A 21,383-nucleotide genomic window follows, 5' to 3' on the forward strand; every position below is an offset into this window, starting at 1 on the left:
AATTAAAAATATTAAGATAATAACAAAAACAAATTTTGTTAAAAAAATAATTGTAAGTATATCTAATAGTAATTTTCCATTTTAAAATCCTAAACAAAACATAGTTGCAAATAATTATCTGATATAATAATTGTAAGTATATCTAATAGTAATTTTCCATTTTAAAATCCTAAACAAAACATAGTTGCAAATAATTATTTGATAGTAATTTTCTTTTTAATATTTTTAAAGAGGTTAAAATTTATAATGATATAAAATATATATACTAAGATAACAAAAAACGAATTTTGAAATAAATTAATTTTAAAATTGATTTAATAGTAAAAAGAAATTTTTTAAAAATACTTAATAATCACTACAAGAAAACAAATAATTAACGAGGGCCATTTTCCTCGTTAATTCCTCGTAAAAGGAGGTTTACGAGGAATTAACGAGGAAAAGCCTTTCGTCGTTTTTCGTCCGTCGTAAAAAAGGATTCGTCGCCATTTCCTCGTAGCATAGCGAGGTTTCGATTTCCTCGTAAAGACGAAGTTAATATTTCGTCGTAAGTTCCTCGCCCCCTTTCCTTGTAAATCACTCGCCTAGTTTCCTCGTACAAACCACGTGAACCACGCGTCGTTACTTACACGTAAGATCCTTGAAATCATATCCTCGTAAATTCGATGTAATATCCTTGAAAGGATTTCCTCGTAAAATCGATGTAGAATCGTTGAAAGGTTTTCCTCGTAAAAACCTCGAAAGCCTTTCCTCGTAAAGACCTCGAAAGACTTTCCTCGTAAAAACCTCGAAAGCATTTCTTCGTAAATTTCTCGGAAACATTTTCGTCGTAAATAACTCGTAGACTTCCATTTTTCGAATTAATAAAATATTATTTGATAAATATAATAATTATTAATTTAACAAAATAAAAATATTTAAATATTGGATTTATAAATAAATTTTAAATAAAATTCACAAGCAACAAAATATTTTATATATAATTAAGTTTTGGATTTTATAATACATAAACCGAAAAAAAACTAAAAAAACTAAGGCTCGTTCATCGCCTCGTAGAATTCCTCGCTCCTCCTCGTAACATCCTCCTCGTTATGTGTGCCCGATGACTCGCCTGGAATGGGATTTTGTTGTTTCATGTTCCTCAACAAAGCTTCCCATTCAGGATTTGTGGACGCTATAACGTCGATGAAGGCTTCGAGTCCACTCACACGGCTTTTGGTCGCGCCCAGCTCGGAACGCAACTGAGTGACTTCTTCGGTCTGTCTCTGAGCATAAGATGATGTCGCTCTCGGGACATCATTGACGGAACCGATCCCCAACGTACGTCCCTTTTTCTTAGGGACAACCTTAAAAACAAAAAAATTATATTTGTTAGTTAAATTTAAAAGGGAAATTTAATCAATTAATAATTAAAAAGATATAATGTTAAAAAATTTACCTCCTCGTAAATCTTATCCACTTCAGTTGTGGATAAGGTAACTGGTAATCCGTCGCCGGACTGCTGGGTCAGCTGAGTCTGGCGCTCCTCAACCCGAGCAATTACGTTGTTGTAGATTTGCTCGGACTTGCCATCTAAAAACTGGCCCGCCTTGTTTTTGTGGGTCCGCTCGTAAAGTTCCGGAAGAGTCGGGAGACGTCCCAACTCTTTGGCCTAAAAACATTTAAGAAAATTGTTAGAAATATATTTAATTATATTAAAAATAATAATTAAATATTTAATTACGTACCATTTTCAAACGGACACCGGCATGTGGTTTTTGGCCCGTAGAGTGTAGCATCGGGCCGTTACCGTGCTCGTCTACCGTGTTACGGGCGGCAGCACAAATGTTTGCGATCCTAATGGAGTTAGGATCCTTCCAGTAACGGATGAGGCCGTCCCAAACATCCGTGGTAAGCTCAGCGGGTTTGCCACGGGTGTACCCCTTGACGATCCAGGCACCCTTCCAGTTGCAAACCGTGTCCGACAAGCGAACTTGCGCCTTTTCGTAAAACGCCTTCCTCACTCTCTCACTGACCCCGATGGACCAATGATACTTTTGCTGCAAAAAAAAATTAATAATTAGTTAATAAAAAAAAAAATTAATTAATAGAATTACTTACAGCGTAAATCTTGAACCACGTCTTTCGGATGTAGATCGGCGTCAATTTCCAGTTTGGATGCGCCATGGAGAAGTAACCTTTAATCGTCTCGGTTACATCTGTCGCAAGGGAATTGTCAACCCCAAACCTGGAAAAAAATGAAAATTTAAATTATTTAATGAAGTTATAAATTAAAATAATTATTTAAAAAATACACTTACCATAAAGTCCCGTCGGGTCTGTCGGGGTCTATGATTGGTAAACCAGCTCTGCCTGGCATACCAAGAATATCCTCGACAGTGTACTGCGAGAAGGGAACAGTAGGTGGCACCATGAGATCGGGATGAACAGCGGCGGGGATCTCAGGAGGAGCCATCGGAGGAGGCACCGGAGGAGCCATCGGCTGAGCCATCGGCTGAGCCATCGGCTGAGGCTGAGCCATCGGAGGAGGAATCGGAGGGAAGAAATGCTGAGTCTCGGGAACAGACTCCTGATCCGAAAAACCTGAACCGCCGGCACCTGAAGAAGAACCTGGCGGGTCTAACTGACTACCAGGCTCACCGAATATCTCCCTGTAGTGAGCAGTAAGCATGCGCTGGCGAACCTGCAAAAATATATTTTTTTGAGATTATGATCATCAATAATTAAAAAGCTATCATCAATAATTTAAAAATCTATCTAACAAACATAAAATCCGTAAACCTATCTAAATTCTCTAAACTAACCACCTAAATTAACCACCTATCTAAATTGTCTAAACTAATAAAGGGGGCGAGGAAATTACCATTTTCGGAGGAGAGAGGAATGGGAAAGGAGTTAGAGACGAAATGGGGAGGAAGTGGAGAGGAAGTTGGGAGGAATGGACAGTGTGAGGTTTGTGAGGTTGTATATATAAGTTACGGAGGTCTCGCAATTTCCTCGTAAGTTTACGAGGAATTAAAGAGGCCCGTGTTCCTCTTTCTCGTAAAAACCTCGTAAGATTACGAGGAAATTGCGAGGCCCGTCCCAAACTAAACGATAAATTAGCGAGGCCCGTCTTTTTGTTACTCGTAAAACCCTCGTAACATTACGAGGAAATTGCGAGGCCCGTCCCAAATAAAACGATGAAATTTCGAGGCCCGTCTTTCTGTTCCTCGTAAATGCTTCGTAAGTTACGAGTTATTAACGAGGTTATTTTCTAAACCTCTAAACTCTAAACCCCAAACCTTAAACCCCATCTTTCTTATATTCTACTTCATATATTCATAACATATCAAACCTCAAAATTTATAACCACAATTCTTTAACTTCTAATATCAATCTCTTCTTCCTAATTTAAACTTATACAAAATCAAATTATTTATTTAAATATAATCATTTGAAGATTTGAAAATATAATCATTTGAAGATTTGAAAATATAATCTTTTGAAGATTTAAAAATATAATCTTTTGAAGATTTAAAAATATAATCTTTTGAAAATTAAAAAATTATTAATGGGGTTTGGAGTTTTGGATTTAGACAAAATAGATAAGAAAGATGGGGTTTGGGGTTTGAGTTTTAGGGGTTTAGACAACATATCTCGTTAAAACCTCGTAAACCTACGAGGAAATAACGAGGAAAAAAAAAAAAAAAGCCTCGTTAATTCCACGTAAGCTTACGAGGTCGTTACGACGATTTGTGCTTACGTGGAATTAACGAGGCCCGTGTATTTCTTTTTTTCTACTTTCCTCGTTATTTCGTCGTAAATTACGAGGAATTAACGAGGTTTTCTTTCTAAACCTCTAAAATCAAAAACCCCAAACCACAAACACCATCTTTCCTATCTTCTACTCTTCATATTCCAATCCCAAACCTCAATCCTTTATTTTTCATTCAAAACCTCAAACTCAATATTTTTTTTTATAATCGAATCACATGCATTAAGTCTGAAAATCAATCATATTAAAACACAAATACATCAATCAGATACATTTTCGTCATCACTAGAAACATCATCATTTTCATTAAACTCGTCTTCAACAGCTTCATCTGTGCCATCGTCGGTAAGATCTTCATACTCATGATTATGCGGATCAATGAGAAGAATGTCATCAATTTGTTGTTCAGGTTCCTCGACTTCATTTATCTGTTCTTCTTGCAATGGTGGTTCTTCTCCACTTATGATTCGTCCTCGAGGTGTAACTTTGATCACGGATAACCAATTTATTCCCGATTCTCTCATCCGAGGGTATGGAAGGTAGCTAACTTGATCTGCTTGTGAAGCTAAGATGAAAGGCTCGAATTTGTTGTACCTGAAAATAAAGAAAACATAGAAATAAGCTTATTCTACTCATGTATGCCAAATAAAGAATTTGTTGTACCTTCTTCCACCATTGACATCAACTACACCGAATTTGTTAAACCGAACACCTCTGTTGACGACGGGGTCGAACCACTCACATTTGAAGAGGACGCATTTCAGCTTCAATATCCCTGGAAATTCCACTTCGATAATCTCTGTCAAGATACCGTAGAAATCGGTTTCCCCTTTCACACATATTCCATAGTTACTGGTTGCCCGCTGTCTACCATACTCATATGTGTGAAAAGTATAGCCTCGTGTGAAATACATCTGTGAAGTGGTGACCTTTACATGTGGAGATTGAATTACTTCATGTAACCACTTAGGATAATCTGCATCGTCGTCAAAATCAACCTGCAAAAACAAAGTGAACGTTAAAATACAAATCATTTATGAATAAAGAGTTTGAGTTAATACCTGACTCTTCAACCATTTTATAAAGTGTTGATCTTTCCTTTTGTCTACGTCAGTTGTGGATATACCAGGGAATGTTTCTTCGACTTGTGAAACAAATAGGCTGTAAAATCACTTTTTATATTAATTAATATTTGGCAATTATATATATGTGTTAATTTATATATACGTGTCCATTTATGTTACCTTTCAAAATAACGAATCAATGGATCCTCACAATTAAGTAGAATATAGGTGTGTGAACTATGAGCGTCTTCTTCACTCGACCACCAAACCTCTTTTGATTTTCCACCCAGTCGCCCAGTCTGGCTAAAGATGTCTGGAACACCAGCAACTGCGTATGTTGGCGCGACACCACCATCATCATATCTCCTTGGAGCTCTTTTCCGAGTACGTACTTTTGACGCAAAGTAGTACGATGTGAAGTGAGAAGTTTCTTCCGTCAAACTTCCAGCAATTATAGAACCTTCAACCTTTGCAAGGTTCTTTGCTTTTCCCTTCAAATATTTCATGGCTCGCTCATACTGATACATCCATCCGTAATGTACAGGTCCACGAAGCAATGCCTCATATGGAAGGTGGACAGCTAGATGCTCCATTACGTCAAAAAACCCAGGAGGAAATATCTTCTCCAAGTTGCACAATAAGATGGGAATGTTCTCTTGAAGCTGTTCCACGACTTCTACTTTAAGGGTGCGGGTGCTCAGATCCCTGAAAAATGCTCCAATGCCTTGTATATTCCAAAAACAATTATACACATATTAGTCATATATATTTCAAACTATATCATTATATATAAAATAACTGCAATAATAAATATAGTACCTGCAAGTGCTTCATGTACGTTTGTAGGAAGTAGCTCCGCAAAAGCAAAGGGAAGTAGTCGTTGCATAAAGACATGACAGTCATGACTCTTCATCCCAGAGAACTTTTGACCCTTTTCAACGCATCTAGACAGATTTGAAACATACCCATCGGGGAATTTCACTTCTGATGCTACCCAGTTGAACAACACCGACTTTTTTTCTGAAGACAATCTGAATATCGGAACATGAACTTGCCCATTGCTGTTTATATGTAACTCGCTTCTTGAGCAAATATCCGGCAAGTCTAACCTTGATTTTATGTTGTCTTTTGTCTTCCCCGGGACATTCAATATTGTATTCATGATGTTCTCAAAGAAATTCTTCTCTATATGCATCACATCGAGGTTGTGGCGCAGAAGAAGATCCTTCCAATATGGCAACTCCCAAAATATACTCTTCTTGTGCCAGTTGTGATGAACACCGTAAGAATCAGGCATATTAGGGGGAACATGCCAATTACCACCACGAGGAACTGTTTCCAAAACTCCATAGTAATCGAGTTGCTTTTCAGTTTCTTCTCCAGTTAAATATGGAGGAGGAGTGTCTCTCACAACCCTTTTGTGCCTAAACAATGTCTTGTTTCTTCGGTACGGATGGCCAATGGGAAGAAATCTACGATGACAATCGAACCAACTTGTCTTCCTCCCATTCTTCAGTTGAAACGCATCTGTCGCTCCATTACAATATGGACAAGCTAATCTCCCATGTGTAGTCCATCCCGACAACATCCCATAGGCAGGAAAGTCACTTATGGTCCACAAAAGCATCGCTCGCATCGTGAAATTCGTCTTCGTTGAGCAGTCATACTCCTCTCCCCTGTTGACCACAAATCCTTCAACTCTTTTATCAGTAGTTGCAGGAAAACATCCAGCGACCTTTTAGGATGTTTCGTACCAGGTATTAATATGGTCAAGAATAGCAACTCCCGTTGCATGCACATCTCCGGTGGCAGGTTGTATGGCGTAAGAAAGACTGGCCACAATGAATATTGTCTCCCTGACATTCCGAATGGACTAAATCCATCTGTGCATAATCCGAGATACACATTCCGGATATTGCTAGCGAATTCCGGATATACTTTGTTAAAATGTTTCCAGGCTCTTGCATCTGATGGATGTGTCATCTCACCATCCGTCTGAGTATGCTCGGCATGCCATCTCATCTTTCCAGCAGTCTGCTCTGATTGGTACAATCTTTTCAATCTGTCTGTAATTGGTAGGTACCACATCCTTTGGTACGGTACCCTATTACGTCCCCGTCCTTGCGGCTTGAATCGTGGCTTCTTGCAGAATCGACATTCTTCTAACTTCTCATCATTTCCCCAGTAGATCATGCAGTTGTCGATGCAAACATCTATCATCTCCGAAGGCAACCCAAGACTATACACCAGTTTCTGAATCTCATAATAAGAATCAGCAGACACATTGTCTTCCGGCAAATACTCTTTGAACAAGTCTGCCCATTCATTCATGCAACTTTCAGGTAGATTGTGATCAGTTTTAATATTCATCATTCTAGCAGCCAACGACAATTTAGAGAGACCTTCTCTACAACCACTGTAAAGTGGTTGATTCGCCGCATTTAACATTTCATAAAACTTTTTTGCATCTATGTTAGGTTCTTCATCTTCATCATGAGCTACAAATGCATCAGTTACCATATCATGAACCCTATCAAAATCTACCATCTGCTCCTCCTGATGGTAACTAGGTTCATTATGCAAATGAAGAGCATCCGGTTCTTCCTGAAAATTGTTATTACTACTACTAGCTTCATTCTGATCATAATTATTATAACCTTCTCCATGTTGAAACCAGATATAGTAATTTGGCGTGAAACCTCTATTTATTAAATGCTTCCAAACATTTTCACGATTTGCCAATTTCGAATTGTTGCATTTCCGACATGGACAGAACATCTTACCGCTTTCTAGGGCGAGCGGTGTGGAATCTGCTTGATGCATAAATGTCTCCAGTCCCGCAATGTATTCTTTCGTCACTCTCCCGTTAGCATCTCTATGCATATACATCCACCTCCGCAACTCGTAGACATTCCCAGAGCCTGACATTTTTTTCCTTTCACGTTTTTCTTTTTTTTTCTTGTTGGTGTGTTTAAAATGATGTTGAAACTTCCATATTTATAGAAAATTTTCGAATCTGGTAGTTGAAGTTTTGCGATGAATTTGCGAGGAAAAGGTAGGTAGCAAAAAAAAACGTGCTTTAAAATTCTTCGTTAAGTTCACGTATATCATTTCCTCGTAAAGGTGACGTAAATTTACGTTGATTTAACGAGGAAATTATATTTCCAGTTTTCCTCGTAAAGATAATGCAAGCTTTACGTGGTTTTTACGAGGAAAATGTATTTCCTCGTAAAGACCACGTAAAGTTACGTGGGCTTTACGACGAAATGTTATCTTCGTTAGTTTACGAGAAAATAACGAGGTTTATTTCTTTCGTTGTAAATTCCTCGTAAGTTCCTCGTACATTTACGAGGATTATATTTCCTCGTTAACTTTCCTCGCCAAAATGCTGTTTTCTTGTAGTGAATATTCTAAAATTACTTAATAGGAAACTTGGTTCTTCAAAATTGTTAATTAACATGATTGTGACACATGACAGTTATATATTTAAAATTGTGATATGTGTTAAACTATTTCATAATTTAAAATACTTATATAAGATAATAAAAATGATTTTTGGTGAAATTAATTATATAGTAAATTTCCATTTTAAAAATCTTAAAAAATATTATTTAATAGTAATTTCCTTTTTTAATAATGCGACATGTTTTAGAATATATCATGATTAAAACAATATATACTAAGAAAATAAAAACAAAAACGAATTTTGAAATTATTTAATAGTAAAAAAGAAAATTTAAAAATTACTTAATAATATTCTTTTAGAAATATTATTTGATAGTAATTAAATAACTTATTTAATACTAATTTTCCTTTTCCAAAATCCAAAAAAGATAATTCTAAAAGATTATTTGATATTAATTTTCCTTATAAAAGTTTGGCATTTGTTAAAATATCTTATGATTAATAAAATATATAGGAAGATAATAAAAACAATTTGTGTTTTAAAAAGTAATTTTTTGCAGGATTGAGCAAGAAAAATATCTGGTGAGTTTTCTTGCATGTTTTTCACATCTTCGCGTGTTATTTTTTTTTGTGGTGTCACATGAGGAAATAACTAGATATTCTGATCTTCACATTAAACTGATGTTGAACTTTTTCTAAAAACAATATAATTGTCATGCTATTATACATTAGTTATTGTTACAATTATACTTAGCCGTTTAAACATATAGATGTAGTGGTGAACATGAATCGGATATCCGGATTTTTGGAGATATTCTGATCCGATCCATTTTGTTATAATAATCAATTATTTGATCCAATTCGATCTGTAGCCACACGGATATTCGGTACTCCGGATATTCAGATAATTTTAGATTTTCGACCGGATATCCGATTCGATCCGCCAAAAGAAAACAAAATTAGTAAATAAATCATAAATTCCAAAAATAAGATAAAATAATAATAACATTTTATTACAAAAATAAAAATATAGTACTTTTAAAATTCTAATAAATAACTTAATAAATTTATTTAAAAAGTACTATAAAACTTATATATAATATAATATTTATATAAATTATATATATATATACGTCTTTACATACATGTATAGGTATTCATATAACGGATCAGATCAAATATTCATTCTTAATAATATTAGTATTTTGTGATTTGCTTCGTTTCTTACAGATATTGCATATAAGTATTTTTTTTTGCTTCGTAGAGTTACATATATTTGGAATTTCGGTTCAAATCGAAACAGATAAAATCAAAATTTACGGATATTTTGTCCAGCTGTTATGCTATTGTGACTAAGTTAATGTGACTATTATGCTTGATTATGTGTGTTTATTCTTATCAACATATAAAAATTGGTTATGTTGTTGTAGATCATGCTACTATGAAATTTAAATCAAAGAGAAAGACTTTCCAATAGAATAATGTTATGAATAACTCGCCTATAGAACATGAATATTGAAGCAGAAATCCTAACCGGAAGTTATGTGGAAAAACAGATTTGTATTCTTAGAATAAGTCTCATACCGACATATGCAAGATGACCTTTTAAAATGAAAAGATTTCAATTTTTTTATAAGAGTGTTCTATGAAATGACTATCAACCAGAGTTAAGTTCAAAGCTTAAAAAGTTGGTCTATTTGTCAAGTCCAGTCTTACAATTATATGTCGCACTATCAAGAGTCACTATAACTAGAGAACTTCAAATTTTTAAAACATAGCGACAATAGTGTTTTACAAAATGTTGTATATAGAAAAAGATGTTAAAGTCACACCATGAATGTTAAAGTAAATAAATTTGATGTTTTATCTAGAAATATATTCGACATTTAGCTGACTATCGATAAAACATATTCACTGGTGTTATATAATATTAATATTTTTAATTGTGTCGTTTTTAGTTTGTCTTACACAATATAAACAATATAGAGAGTTCACAGTTCTATATATTTCAATTAACTATAACTAATATTATTTTGAAAAATAATAAAAAAGTGAAGTATTTATAAAAAATAAAAATATCAATGTACTATTTAAAACACCATTATTATTGAAATAGAATATCAATCAAAAATTATGTAAGAAAACAGATTATTGTTATTAAAATGTCACCAATATATACTGAAAATCCAAGAACTAACGTGAGAAAAATATTTCCAATCTTTTTATGTGTTCGTGAATTAAAACATCAAATAAAACCCGTGCAACACACGGATCCATATCTAGTGGTGAATAAAGTGTGGTTTTCCAAATACCGCGTTGAAATATGCGGATCATGTGTAGCCAATCACAACCTATGTATATACTTTTTTTGAAACCTAACCTATGTATATACTTATATGTAAACGTTTGATTGACGTTGATTTCCCCAGTTGTCCGAAAATAAGCCATTGTATTTATTAGCGGATAGTGATAATGCTTCTACATATATCAAGTACGAATTAACGTGGTAGATCTAATAATTATCAACTAAAATGCATGCCCTAATAACAATGAGTTTGATTAGCTTATGAAAAAGAAACGATAAACGTGAAACAAATTGGGGAACATAGAATGATTTCAAAGCATGATCGTGTGGTGAAAGTTAATAATTACTTTTGGGGAAATAAAATACAAGTTAGAGATTTCAACAATGAAGACAATCAAATTAAGTTTGTGAATAAACTCTTTTAAAAGTTAAAATTGCAATAGTATCAAGGTATAGTGGCTTGCATTGCAACATAATGAATATCTGTTCATGACGAGTGTCTCAGTGGTGGTGTTGGGTCAAATTATGTGACTGAGCCTCTTAGCCGCATTGCTTGACTATTCATTCTCTATAGTCTTTCTTTTGGCCATTTTTGTTTCACATCACACCGTTAAAGCGGTTCACATACAAAGCGAATCCTATGTATATCCCTAGGGTTTACCTTTTTGATCCCTTTGCCCTAGCTTTTCTCTTCGAAGTTTGACAAATTGTGCCTTCATTTTAAGTGTATGCGTTACAATTATTGTTTACACAATCATATCTAAAGATAACGTATGTACTTTTCACAGTTTTAAGTTTTGAATCTTTTTGTACTAGCATACATGATCTTTCTTATATATTTAGATTCTAGTCCTTTTCAGCAAAAAAATGTGCATCACATATATGTGGAACTGGAACGTTTAAACGGCCAGAAGCTTTTATGATCATATTTCCTCAGAAATCTAAAGTCCTCAAAGTAATGTAAATGACAACTTCAATATTTAAACGTTATATATTATCTTTTTCTAGTTATACTCATACTGAATAAACTGCTAATTCCAGTAAGAACAGTTTGGTGTATAGTACTTAATAATTAGAATAGTATTCACGAGTATATAAATTTTAAAAAGAAAAGCTGTAATGGACCCAAGTATCACACTGGATTTGCTGTAATGACTCGAGGATTTATATTTTTTTCTGTGTTATGAAATACACGTACAACTTTTGTTTTTAAAAAGAAAAAAAACTTGTCATTGGCTTAACCGTTATAAACATAAGACTTCTTTATAATAAGATATAGCAAATATGTGATTAGTTTCTTTTAATCAGCACCGAGCAACCACACTTTAACTACGGCTGAAGTTATGGCCGATGATCAAGGTTTGTAACCGACTGGTTTGTACATATCTATTAGTGTTATGCTCGTGTCACAATTTGATTTCACATTCATGAAATCGTGTATAAAGCTGTGTAAATGATATAAAGAAGAAAAAAAAGTAACGAGTGATCTCAATGGTCTGAATAATGTATATAATAAGAAAAACAGGAGAAAACAAAGTGAATTTAACTAGTGAAAATACGAAATAGTAATTAGAAAAATCGTTTCCACTTAAGTCTGAATCTAAAAACAAGATATAAGTTCTGTTTTTTTATTAATTTTAGTGCTTGGGTATATTCACTTTTAGTTTTTTTTTTAAAGCTTGACCATTTTTTGAAAGTAGAAAATTCATTATTTTATTTTTTTTATAATAAATGTTGACACATTTTTTTTATAATAACTAAATCAAGTTTTTTTTTCAAATTATTGATACATGCATGTGTTTCATTATATGCTAATGTATATACAGTATAACCTCTTTAAATTAATAATCTATAAATTAATATCTCTTTAAATTAATATAATTTCCTAGTCCTAAATTGAATTTTTGGTTCAATTAGTATTTCGATAAATTAATAATCTCTATAAATTAATAAAAATTTATAATTTTAGTGTAGTCTCAACATTATTAATTTATAGATGTTTCACTGTATATACCAAACTTACAAGTAAATGTCTTTTTCTCCAAATTTTAATGAGAATATTGCTAAAATAATTCATACTTTTTGTGTATTCAATTTGTTTATTTCTTATTCATTAGATAATCACCCATAGAAAGCTTTAAAAACTATTTTCCCACAAAGCTAGGTTAGGGGGAAAAACTCACATGGTTAACTAGTTAAAACTTAAAAGTAAGACTTACCAAGTTAATTATTTATGAATAAAATTGGTATGGGTAATTGTAGAGCTTTCTCTCTCTATTTTCCTCTAACCTCTTTCTAAACCAAAACTCAGCCGTGAAACTCGATTCCGGCCGGCGGGTGGGTTCCCACAGCCACCACCGGTCCGGCTTTTAAGTTTTTTTCCGTTTTTCCTTTTCTTTTTTTGACTTCTTTAGATAGTTTTCATGTTCGTTTTTAGGTTTTACTGTTCCGGTAAAGCACCGTCTGGTGGATGACCGGCTTTGCCTCTGGGGCCGTGCCGTTTCCTTTGACGGTGGTCGCCGACTTCTGTTTCCGGGAGCGAAGGCTTACCTAGCTTCGCGTCTCCGGCGGTTCTGGTTCTCTCAAGATGGGTAGTCACGGGACCGACGGTTTGTTAAAGCTCTGGCGGTTTGGGGAGAGATCTCGACGACATCGATTGGAAGCTCTCCGACAGATGGAGATCGTTTTAGCAAACGCGTGGTGCGTGATTTGATGTTTCTCGGATGAGATTTCGTTTTGACGATGGAAGCTCTCCGGTGAAAGCTTTTCGGTGTTCGAGTGGGTGCGGTGATTTATCGACGGCGTGTTCCGGCAAAATATTAGTCGTTTCGTTCTTCTCCGGCGAAAATCCCGACCTTTAGATGACGACGTTGTGGATGGCTGACCCGTGGCTCGCGAACGGTGGAGTTTAGCGCGTGGTGGATAGGGGAAGAGATCAGGACGCGTGGAAAGACGCGTGGTTAATGGTTTGGGCTTGCGGCCCGGTTCGATAGCCCTCATGTTGGGCTTCTATTTATGTGTGTTTGGACCTATATGGCCTTGTATTTTTTCGGTTCGGGCTGTGTCATTTTTGGGCTTTGACCCTTAATACAAATATATTAGTCGGAAAAAAAATTATTTATGAATAAAAATAATAAAAAGTTAAATACAGTAATATATTAATAAAAATGTTGCCAACAACTATATTCCAGTCTGGCACCTAAGTAAATACTGGTAGGAAAAGTAATAAGACACGTGGCAATGAGTAAACATTTGGCTGATAAGACCCCTCTACTTTCTTCTTCCTCCTCACTCTCAGCTCACAGAGAAGAAACAAAGCGTGCTTCTTCTCTCATCTCTCTCTCTCTCTCTCTCTCTCTCTCCTCACCAGTATTTCCAACACTATCATTACCTTCTTCCTCTATAAAATCTCATGGATCCTTGGGATAACCAGTACCGTCGCCGAGATCACCGTCACCCTTCCTTCTCCTCCACTCTCCTCGACCAAATCTACCGCTCCACCGACTCCTCCTCCTCCGACGTCGTCTCCATGAGGAAGAAACAGAACCGCTCCGACGAGAATCGCGTCTGCCTCGAGAAAATCCTCGCTAACCGCCGCAAAACCGCCGACGAGAATCGCGTTTGCCTCGAGAAAATCCTCCTTAACCGCCGCAAAACCGCCGACGATCTCCTTAGATCCAAGCACTCGAGCTCCAGCTCCTCCGACTCGAGCGGATTCTCCTCCTCCGAGTCGGACTCCTTCTACCGGCGAACTCGCTCCTCGCGCTCCTCCCCGCCGGAGATTCACCATATTCCTCCTAAGCCGATTCGAACCACCGTGGAGAGACTCGAACGGCCTAATAATTATAATAACAATAATAATAATAATAATAATAATAATAATAATAATAATAATAATAATAAAGTGAAATTGAAGGCGTTGAAAATGTATAGCGATTTGAAGAAAGTGAAACAGCCAATCTCTCCCGGCGGACGCCTCGCCACATTCCTTAACTCTCTCTTCACCACGGGAAACAACACAAAGAAGAAAACCAACAAAACCGCCACGTCATCATCCACCACTTGCTCATCATCATCATCCTTCTCTAGATCCTGCTTGACCAAAACGACGACCTCGTCTTGTGAAAAATCGAAACGGTCTGTTCGATTCTGTCCCGTCAACGACGTCGTCCTCGACGAAAAGTCAACTCGTGAGAGCCGAGTTATGGAGGAGAATCGTCGCGTGATCGAAGCAGCCAAGGAGCTTATCAGAACTTACCAGAAGAGTAAAGACGTCGTCGTCAACATTGAAGAAGACGACGATGATGATGCTGCGAGTTGCGCGAGCTCCGACCTGTTCGAGTTGGATAATATATGGGCGATAGGCATCGAGAGGTATCGAGAAGAGCTTCCCGTCTACGAAACAACTCGTCCCAACACGAATCATCGTATAATCTCCAGATGAAGCATTAATTATTGTTAAAATTAGTTTGCTTAATTACTTACTGGTTTGGGGGTGGATTAATTAAATTTGGGATAATACAGTTTTCTGAGTGAGATTAATTATAATTATCTAGTGTTTTCATAAATTGAGTTTACTTGTGAGTTCTGTATTAATTAATGACTAATTAAACAGAAATTCGAAATCTAAGAGGAGCCTGAGGTGAATGAAGATCATCATAGTGGAGATGAGTTGAACTCGAAAAGCATAATAAAAAAATGGTTTTCTATTTTAAACATTTTGGAGCAAATAACAGCAACTCTGTTCATGTACTTTTATTGAATTACCAACCAATCAATTACGAAGTAGACGTCATGAAAAATAAGATGCAATTTTCTTATTTGATGGTTTTAACTTCTAAGATCTAACTTGTAATAATATACTTTATGTTAGAATAATTTAATTATTTTCTTTTTACAACCATATCTTAATTTAAAATTCACTAACCAGTAACCATACTTCCACAATCTCTCTCCCCCTCCCCCCTCGAAAAAAGGAATTCACTTACCAATGCTTCTGTTGTTTTGCTTTCGTGAAAACTACTTTAAATTTATAATAAATTAATGAGAAAAGTAATTATTTGAGTTGATTTTACTGAATATTAATCATGATAAATAAGATAGGGGACAAGAGTGACAAAGACATGGTCTCAAATGTCATGGACAAGAGTATCCAATAATTTGATTCTCTTTTACCACAATTTGTTTGCTAAATTCACTTGTTTTTGTCCCAAGTGCGACTTTAATGAAGATTACAATTATGTTATAGAGGCATGCAATTCTCGTATATGTTTATAAGTTACCACCCCTTTCCATAATATTCAAAAAACTAGCCTACTAACGCATGTTAAATTCAACAAATGATTTTTTTACTATGCATCGTGTATAGCAATAGTTCTAACTTCTAACCACTTCAGTCGGACGCCGAATATATGAATTCATCGTACATGTATATAAATAAGGTTTAATAATAGCTTAATCATAGCCTCATGATATGATACACTAACAAAGCATTTAAAACATTGTTAATTTAATAAGTACACTTTCTTTAAGTATAAAACAAGTGAGAAGAGAAAAAGGGATAATCCATTAAATTATTTCCTATACAAAGGAAGCATAAGACACACTAGAAACATAGATTGACATCACTGATCAATATGATACCAATCCAGTGACAAAATTAACAACATAGATTTTTGGTCAGCAAATTCATGTTTATCTAACCGTGGCATACATGAAAACCTCGCTTATGCTAACCATACTAAATAGAATATGTGTACCGAAAATTAGAGAGCTAACACTCTAAACAATATAATACGTCAAAGACATAATCAAAATGAGAGTTTGTATGTCTTTCTACAGTTTGCGGGTGGACCATTGCAAGCAAGAAGTTGGTGAACATATCAATCAAAAAAAGATATTGGACAGCAACATATCATACGTAAGACTACACCACAAGTTAACGTATATTTAATAGTCGAGAACTCTAGGAGCAAACCATGTCCCATAACATCCTGCATGCACGACACGACTCGTCATTCTCATGCACTTACTGTGCCTTAACCCATCAGAATGCAGGCGATGATTGGTGTATGGTTTTGATACACATCTTGCGCGCGATCGAATTGTTCAAACTTCTAACAAAAACAATATCGCGGTTCTGCATATATCTTGCTTGTTTGGATGTATCATTCGAGTAAACCCTGTTACATTTGTACATATATTAGATAATTAGGTAGATTTACAAATTTTCAGATCGATGAGACACAAAGCTTCCAATAGCTAGGCCTAGGTTACGTTTGCTTTTGTAGCACGCAATTTTTGATTTTATTACTCAAAACTTTAATAATATATTGGAGTTAGATTACTATCGGATGGTTCATTTATATTTATCAAATGTTACAGTTTTGACAATATCTTTTTTTTTTTTTTTTACAGTTTTGACAATATCAGTAAGAAATTTCTTACCAATATATGTTATGGACTTATAAATCCGAAATTATAATATATATATATATCAATGTTACAAGCTCATTGATTTTAGTACCTTTAAATTTTACGATAAGTACTTATATAATTAGCATAATTGAGTTTGGATGATGCCACAACCATAACAGTAAGTGATCATCAACACGTTCATACCAGAATGCTACCATACATATCCTGGTTGTAATTTATATTTTTCCTACAATTTAGATAAATGAGGTAGAATAATTTTGGAAAAATCTTTATCATACCAATAGAGTTGAAACACTAAACAGACAATATTAATGGTGAATATAAACACGGAAAATAACTCATATGTGTAATGTGTTCGTCAAGCTATTTTCAAACTCAAATACAACAAATTTGAGTCTTAAATGATATGGTTGGTGTGTATTACGATTTACGAACATAACATCTGATATAGCGATGGTTTCCGAGTGAACAAAACCTGATATTTCTGGAGAAAACAAAATGAAAGAGACAGAGTATGAGTTTTCAATTTAAGAGGGCAACGTGGATAGGCAGCTACATACAAAGACCAAAACAAGTGGATATGACTTTTGCCCGAACATGACGGGTGGCCTCTTATGTCTACTGGTTGTCGCGCGTGCACACGTGTGAACCCTTCTTTTTAGATCCCTATAATAATCTTCTTTCTTCACGTCACCTGTGCTGTGAAATTTTAAGATGTGATTACAAATATGCTACATTAAGTTTTGAGAAATAATATGTCAAATTAATTAGAGAAAATTGGCCTCTATACCTCTAATGAAGGTTCAAATTTGAGATTTACCACACTTGATGTTTCACTGTTTATATTGACCAAAACATCCCTACCTATCTACTCACAGACCTAGAAGCAACTATGATTGATGATTGAACCCTTCTGATTGCTATGACTCATTTTCTCCTTTTATTTTTTTTCTTTTCCTTATTTCTCTTTCATTTTTTTTCCTAACTATTTTTCATTTTCTTATATTTTTTTTCTCCTATCATTTATGAACAATATGCTATCTATTTTTTTCTAAAGTATTCACTTATGTTTTTTATTTCTTTGTTAGTTTCATTAAAACTTATTTTTTTTTATTTTCTTGGGTTTGATCCTTTAGATTTGTGTTTACAAATCTATTATATTAAAAGAGAAGTCATGACTTCTCATCTATGTGTGATATTTAATAAAATGGACTCTTACTAGAAATCACAACTCATTCATTCATTAATGATATACATATATATATTTGTTTCCTTAATATATTATAAATAGATATTCCTAGATTTTCTCTTAATTACATCCAAATAAAATCTTTTCAAATCTATTTATTTACTATATAAATATATATTCGTATTTATTTAAAATATTAATGTTATAATTCGTTTTTCACTTTACAAATCTTTTAAATATTTAATTAATTTTGTCATTAATAATAGACTAGATGTATATTTTATTTTTATTAAAATAAACATTTTAAGTATCTAATTAATTTAGTAATTATATTAAACCCATGTACAATTTTGTATTAGTTTGTGATATAAATCTATATAACATTTTCAATTAAATCTTTGATCTCTAACAATTAAGATTTGTTAATATTTGTATTAGGTCTACAAAACTATTTTAAAAGTGCATTTAGTTTCTATTTTAAGTGCTATTTTAAATGTTATTAAATATAATAGATGGTTTTATTTCATATTTCGATAATAGAAGTATATGACTGTTTCGTTTACAAAAATATAATCAAATTTATTTTTATATAAACCATATTCATATACTATTCATTATTGTGATTGTTTTGTATCTTTTATCTTGTGAAATTTTGAAAATGCAATAGATATTATACCAATTTTTGTCATTAGCATAAATTACATTTATTCAGTCAAATATTTAAATCATACAACATATATGTATGATCAAAACCTAAAATACAAGTATACTTTTTAAAGAAATTAATATCTAGGTTAATATTAATTTGAATGGATTTTATCATAAATATCAAAGAAGGTAATATTTTAATTAGTGTTCATGTTTTAATAAGAGAGACATCACTAATAATTTGAAAAAAAAAATTACTGCATGCAAGCTATAAAATTGTTATATTTGAAAATGCTATAAAAATATTAATAATTTGGTAAATATTAAAATTATATATCACTAATGTAGACTAGATAGTTACATGTATAAAAAATGAAAATAATTACCCGCACGGTTGTGCGGGTCGAAATCTAGTTAAGAATTAAATGTATAAGTCACACAAGTTCATGACTATGCTTCTGGTAAGTTTTTCATTATGATTATCTAAATTTGAAATAAGTTTATGCATTTTTATATTTAATGTTCTTTTAATGTTAACAAATTTTGTATCATGTTACAAAATTTGTTAACTCACTAACATATTTCGTAACATGTTAACAAATTTTGTAACATGATAACAAGTTTTGTATCTTGTTACAATTTTTGTTAACTCGCTAAGATATTTTGTAAAATATTGGTGGTCAAATTATTGATGAGTTATAATGTAGTTCTATTATAAACCTAGTCAAAGTTGATGTTATTTTAATGTTAACAAATTGTGTATCATGTTAGCGAAACTATAGTTGATGTTATTTTAATGCTAACATATTTTGTATCATGTTACAACATTTGTTAACTCGCTAACATATGTTGTGACATGTTAACAAATTTTGTATTTTGTTACAAATTTTATTAACTCGCTATCATATTTTGTAAAATGTTCGATGGTCAAATTATTGATGAGTTATAATGTAGTTCTATCATAAATTCAATAAAAACTGATATTATTTTAATGTTAACGAATTTTGTATCATGTTAGTGATACTTTATTTGATGTTATTTTAATGTTAACAAAATTTTGTATCTTGTTATAAATTTTGTTAACTCACTAACATATTTTGTTAACTCGCTAACATATTTTATATAAATTGAAAAATAAAAGTTTAAATCTGAGTTTAAAAAAAAGTGTGAATGAAAAATGAAAATGATGAAAAAAAAATTCAGTTTCTACCAAGATGAAAAGAAAATCCATAAAATTAATTTAAAAACTCAAAGGAAAGAAACGTATGGAAGAGAAGCATGCAGACATATGACATCGATCACTCTTCCCCAAGCCTGACACTCTGTGTTTTCATCTACTGATTTGTCAGAAACCAAGGGAGTTTTTAGTCTTTTTATTGCCTAAAGTGTATGAGCAAAATCATTAATGTCAATCAATAGGTACTTAACTAATTTAGGTGGTTGTTATGGGTAGTTAGTCAATTCACCCAATTAATTATTGATAAAAACTTTCAGTTAAGTTTGTTTCAAAATTTAGCATAAGAAATATTCAAAACTTCAAAATAAACATAAATTCCTAGGATTATATTTGAGGCTTTCTATTAAATTGATAAATTAGTCTATTTCTTAAAAATGTTTTCATGCAAATAAACTTATCACTCATCGTTAAAAAATGGTAAAAGTTCTTATATTTAATGCAAATTATTAAGATATGTTAAACTATTATTTAATATTATATATACTTTTTGAAACTTAATGCAATATATTATCTAAAACTGATTATATACAAATGAAATAGTACATAACTAACATTTAATTTATGTATTATTATAAAATATGTTACTAATTGTTTTTGAAATTTTAATAATTAATTTTTATGATTTTATTAATCATGAGAATATGAAATCTAAACAATTTAGGTGGTTGTTATGGGTAGTTAGTCAATTCACCCAATTAATTATTGATAAAAACTTTCAGTTAAGTTTGTTTCAAAATTTAGCATAAGAAATATTCAAAACTTCAAAATAAACATAAATTCCTAGGATTATATTTGAGGCTTTCTATTAAATTGATAAATTAGTCTATTTTCTTAAAAATGCTTTCATGCAAATAAATTTATCACTCATCGTTAAAAATGGTAAAAGTTCTAATATTTTATGCAAATTATTAAGATATGTTAAACTATTATTTAAAATTATATATACTTTTTGAAACTTAAAGCAATATATTATCTAAAACTGATTATATACAAATGAAATAGTACATAACTAACATTTAATTTATGTACTATTATAAAATATGTTACTAATTGTTTTTGAAATTTTAATAATTAATTTTTATGATTTTATTAATCATGAGAATATGAAATCTAAACAATAAATTTATAGAATTATACAATATATAACACTAAATGTAAATTATATATTTAAATATTTTATGATAATATCAAAGTTACACATTTATAAAATTATAAATATCCGTATGCGGGTTAAAACTCTAGTTATGTATTTAATTTTGGGAAAATTGCCAATAGAGAACAAAAAAACAAGGGTGTTGTCCCTTTGGTATAAATTATTTTTTGTCTAATTTTTCTCCTTTTTA

The 21,383-nt window shown here is 32.8% G+C and overlaps 3 protein-coding genes across 3 annotated transcripts; 1 reads left to right on the top strand and 2 right to left on the bottom strand.

Annotated features, from left to right (window-relative positions):
- Window positions 1-950: 950 nt before the first annotated feature.
- LOC130496722 (uncharacterized) lies at window positions 951-3,417 on the bottom strand. Its single transcript, XM_056989061.1, has 6 exons — window positions 2,861-3,417; window positions 2,298-2,680; window positions 2,098-2,224; window positions 1,725-2,036; window positions 1,436-1,648; window positions 951-1,343 (listed from the first exon to the last, which is right to left on the bottom strand). Exons 1-6 carry the CDS (start codon window positions 2,861-2,863, stop codon window positions 1,029-1,031), a joined length of 1,353 nt encoding a protein of 450 aa, XP_056845041.1. The 5' UTR covers window positions 2,864-3,417; the 3' UTR covers window positions 951-1,028.
- A 559-nt stretch (window positions 3,418-3,976) lies between these two features.
- On the bottom strand, window positions 3,977-6,491 carry LOC130496724 (uncharacterized). Its single transcript, XM_056989063.1, has 5 exons — window positions 5,638-6,491; window positions 4,999-5,542; window positions 4,816-4,915; window positions 4,418-4,752; window positions 3,977-4,348 (listed from the first exon to the last, which is right to left on the bottom strand). The coding sequence occupies exons 1-5, from the start codon at window positions 6,452-6,454 to the stop codon at window positions 4,015-4,017; spliced, it is 2,130 nt and encodes a 709-aa protein (XP_056845043.1). The 5' UTR covers window positions 6,455-6,491; the 3' UTR covers window positions 3,977-4,014.
- Window positions 6,492-13,802: 7,311 nt separating this feature from the next.
- On the top strand, window positions 13,803-15,153 carry LOC108821458 (protein BIG GRAIN 1-like B). Its single transcript, XM_018594519.2, has one exon. It carries the CDS (start codon window positions 13,941-13,943, stop codon window positions 14,970-14,972), a length of 1,032 nt encoding a protein of 343 aa, XP_018450021.2. The 5' UTR covers window positions 13,803-13,940; the 3' UTR covers window positions 14,973-15,153.
- Window positions 15,154-21,383: the final 6,230 nt, after the last annotated feature.

This window comes from Raphanus sativus, chromosome 1 (genome assembly GCF_000801105.2).
Source record: "Raphanus sativus cultivar WK10039 chromosome 1, ASM80110v3, whole genome shotgun sequence".
NCBI lineage: Eukaryota > Viridiplantae > Streptophyta > Magnoliopsida > Brassicales > Brassicaceae > Raphanus > Raphanus sativus.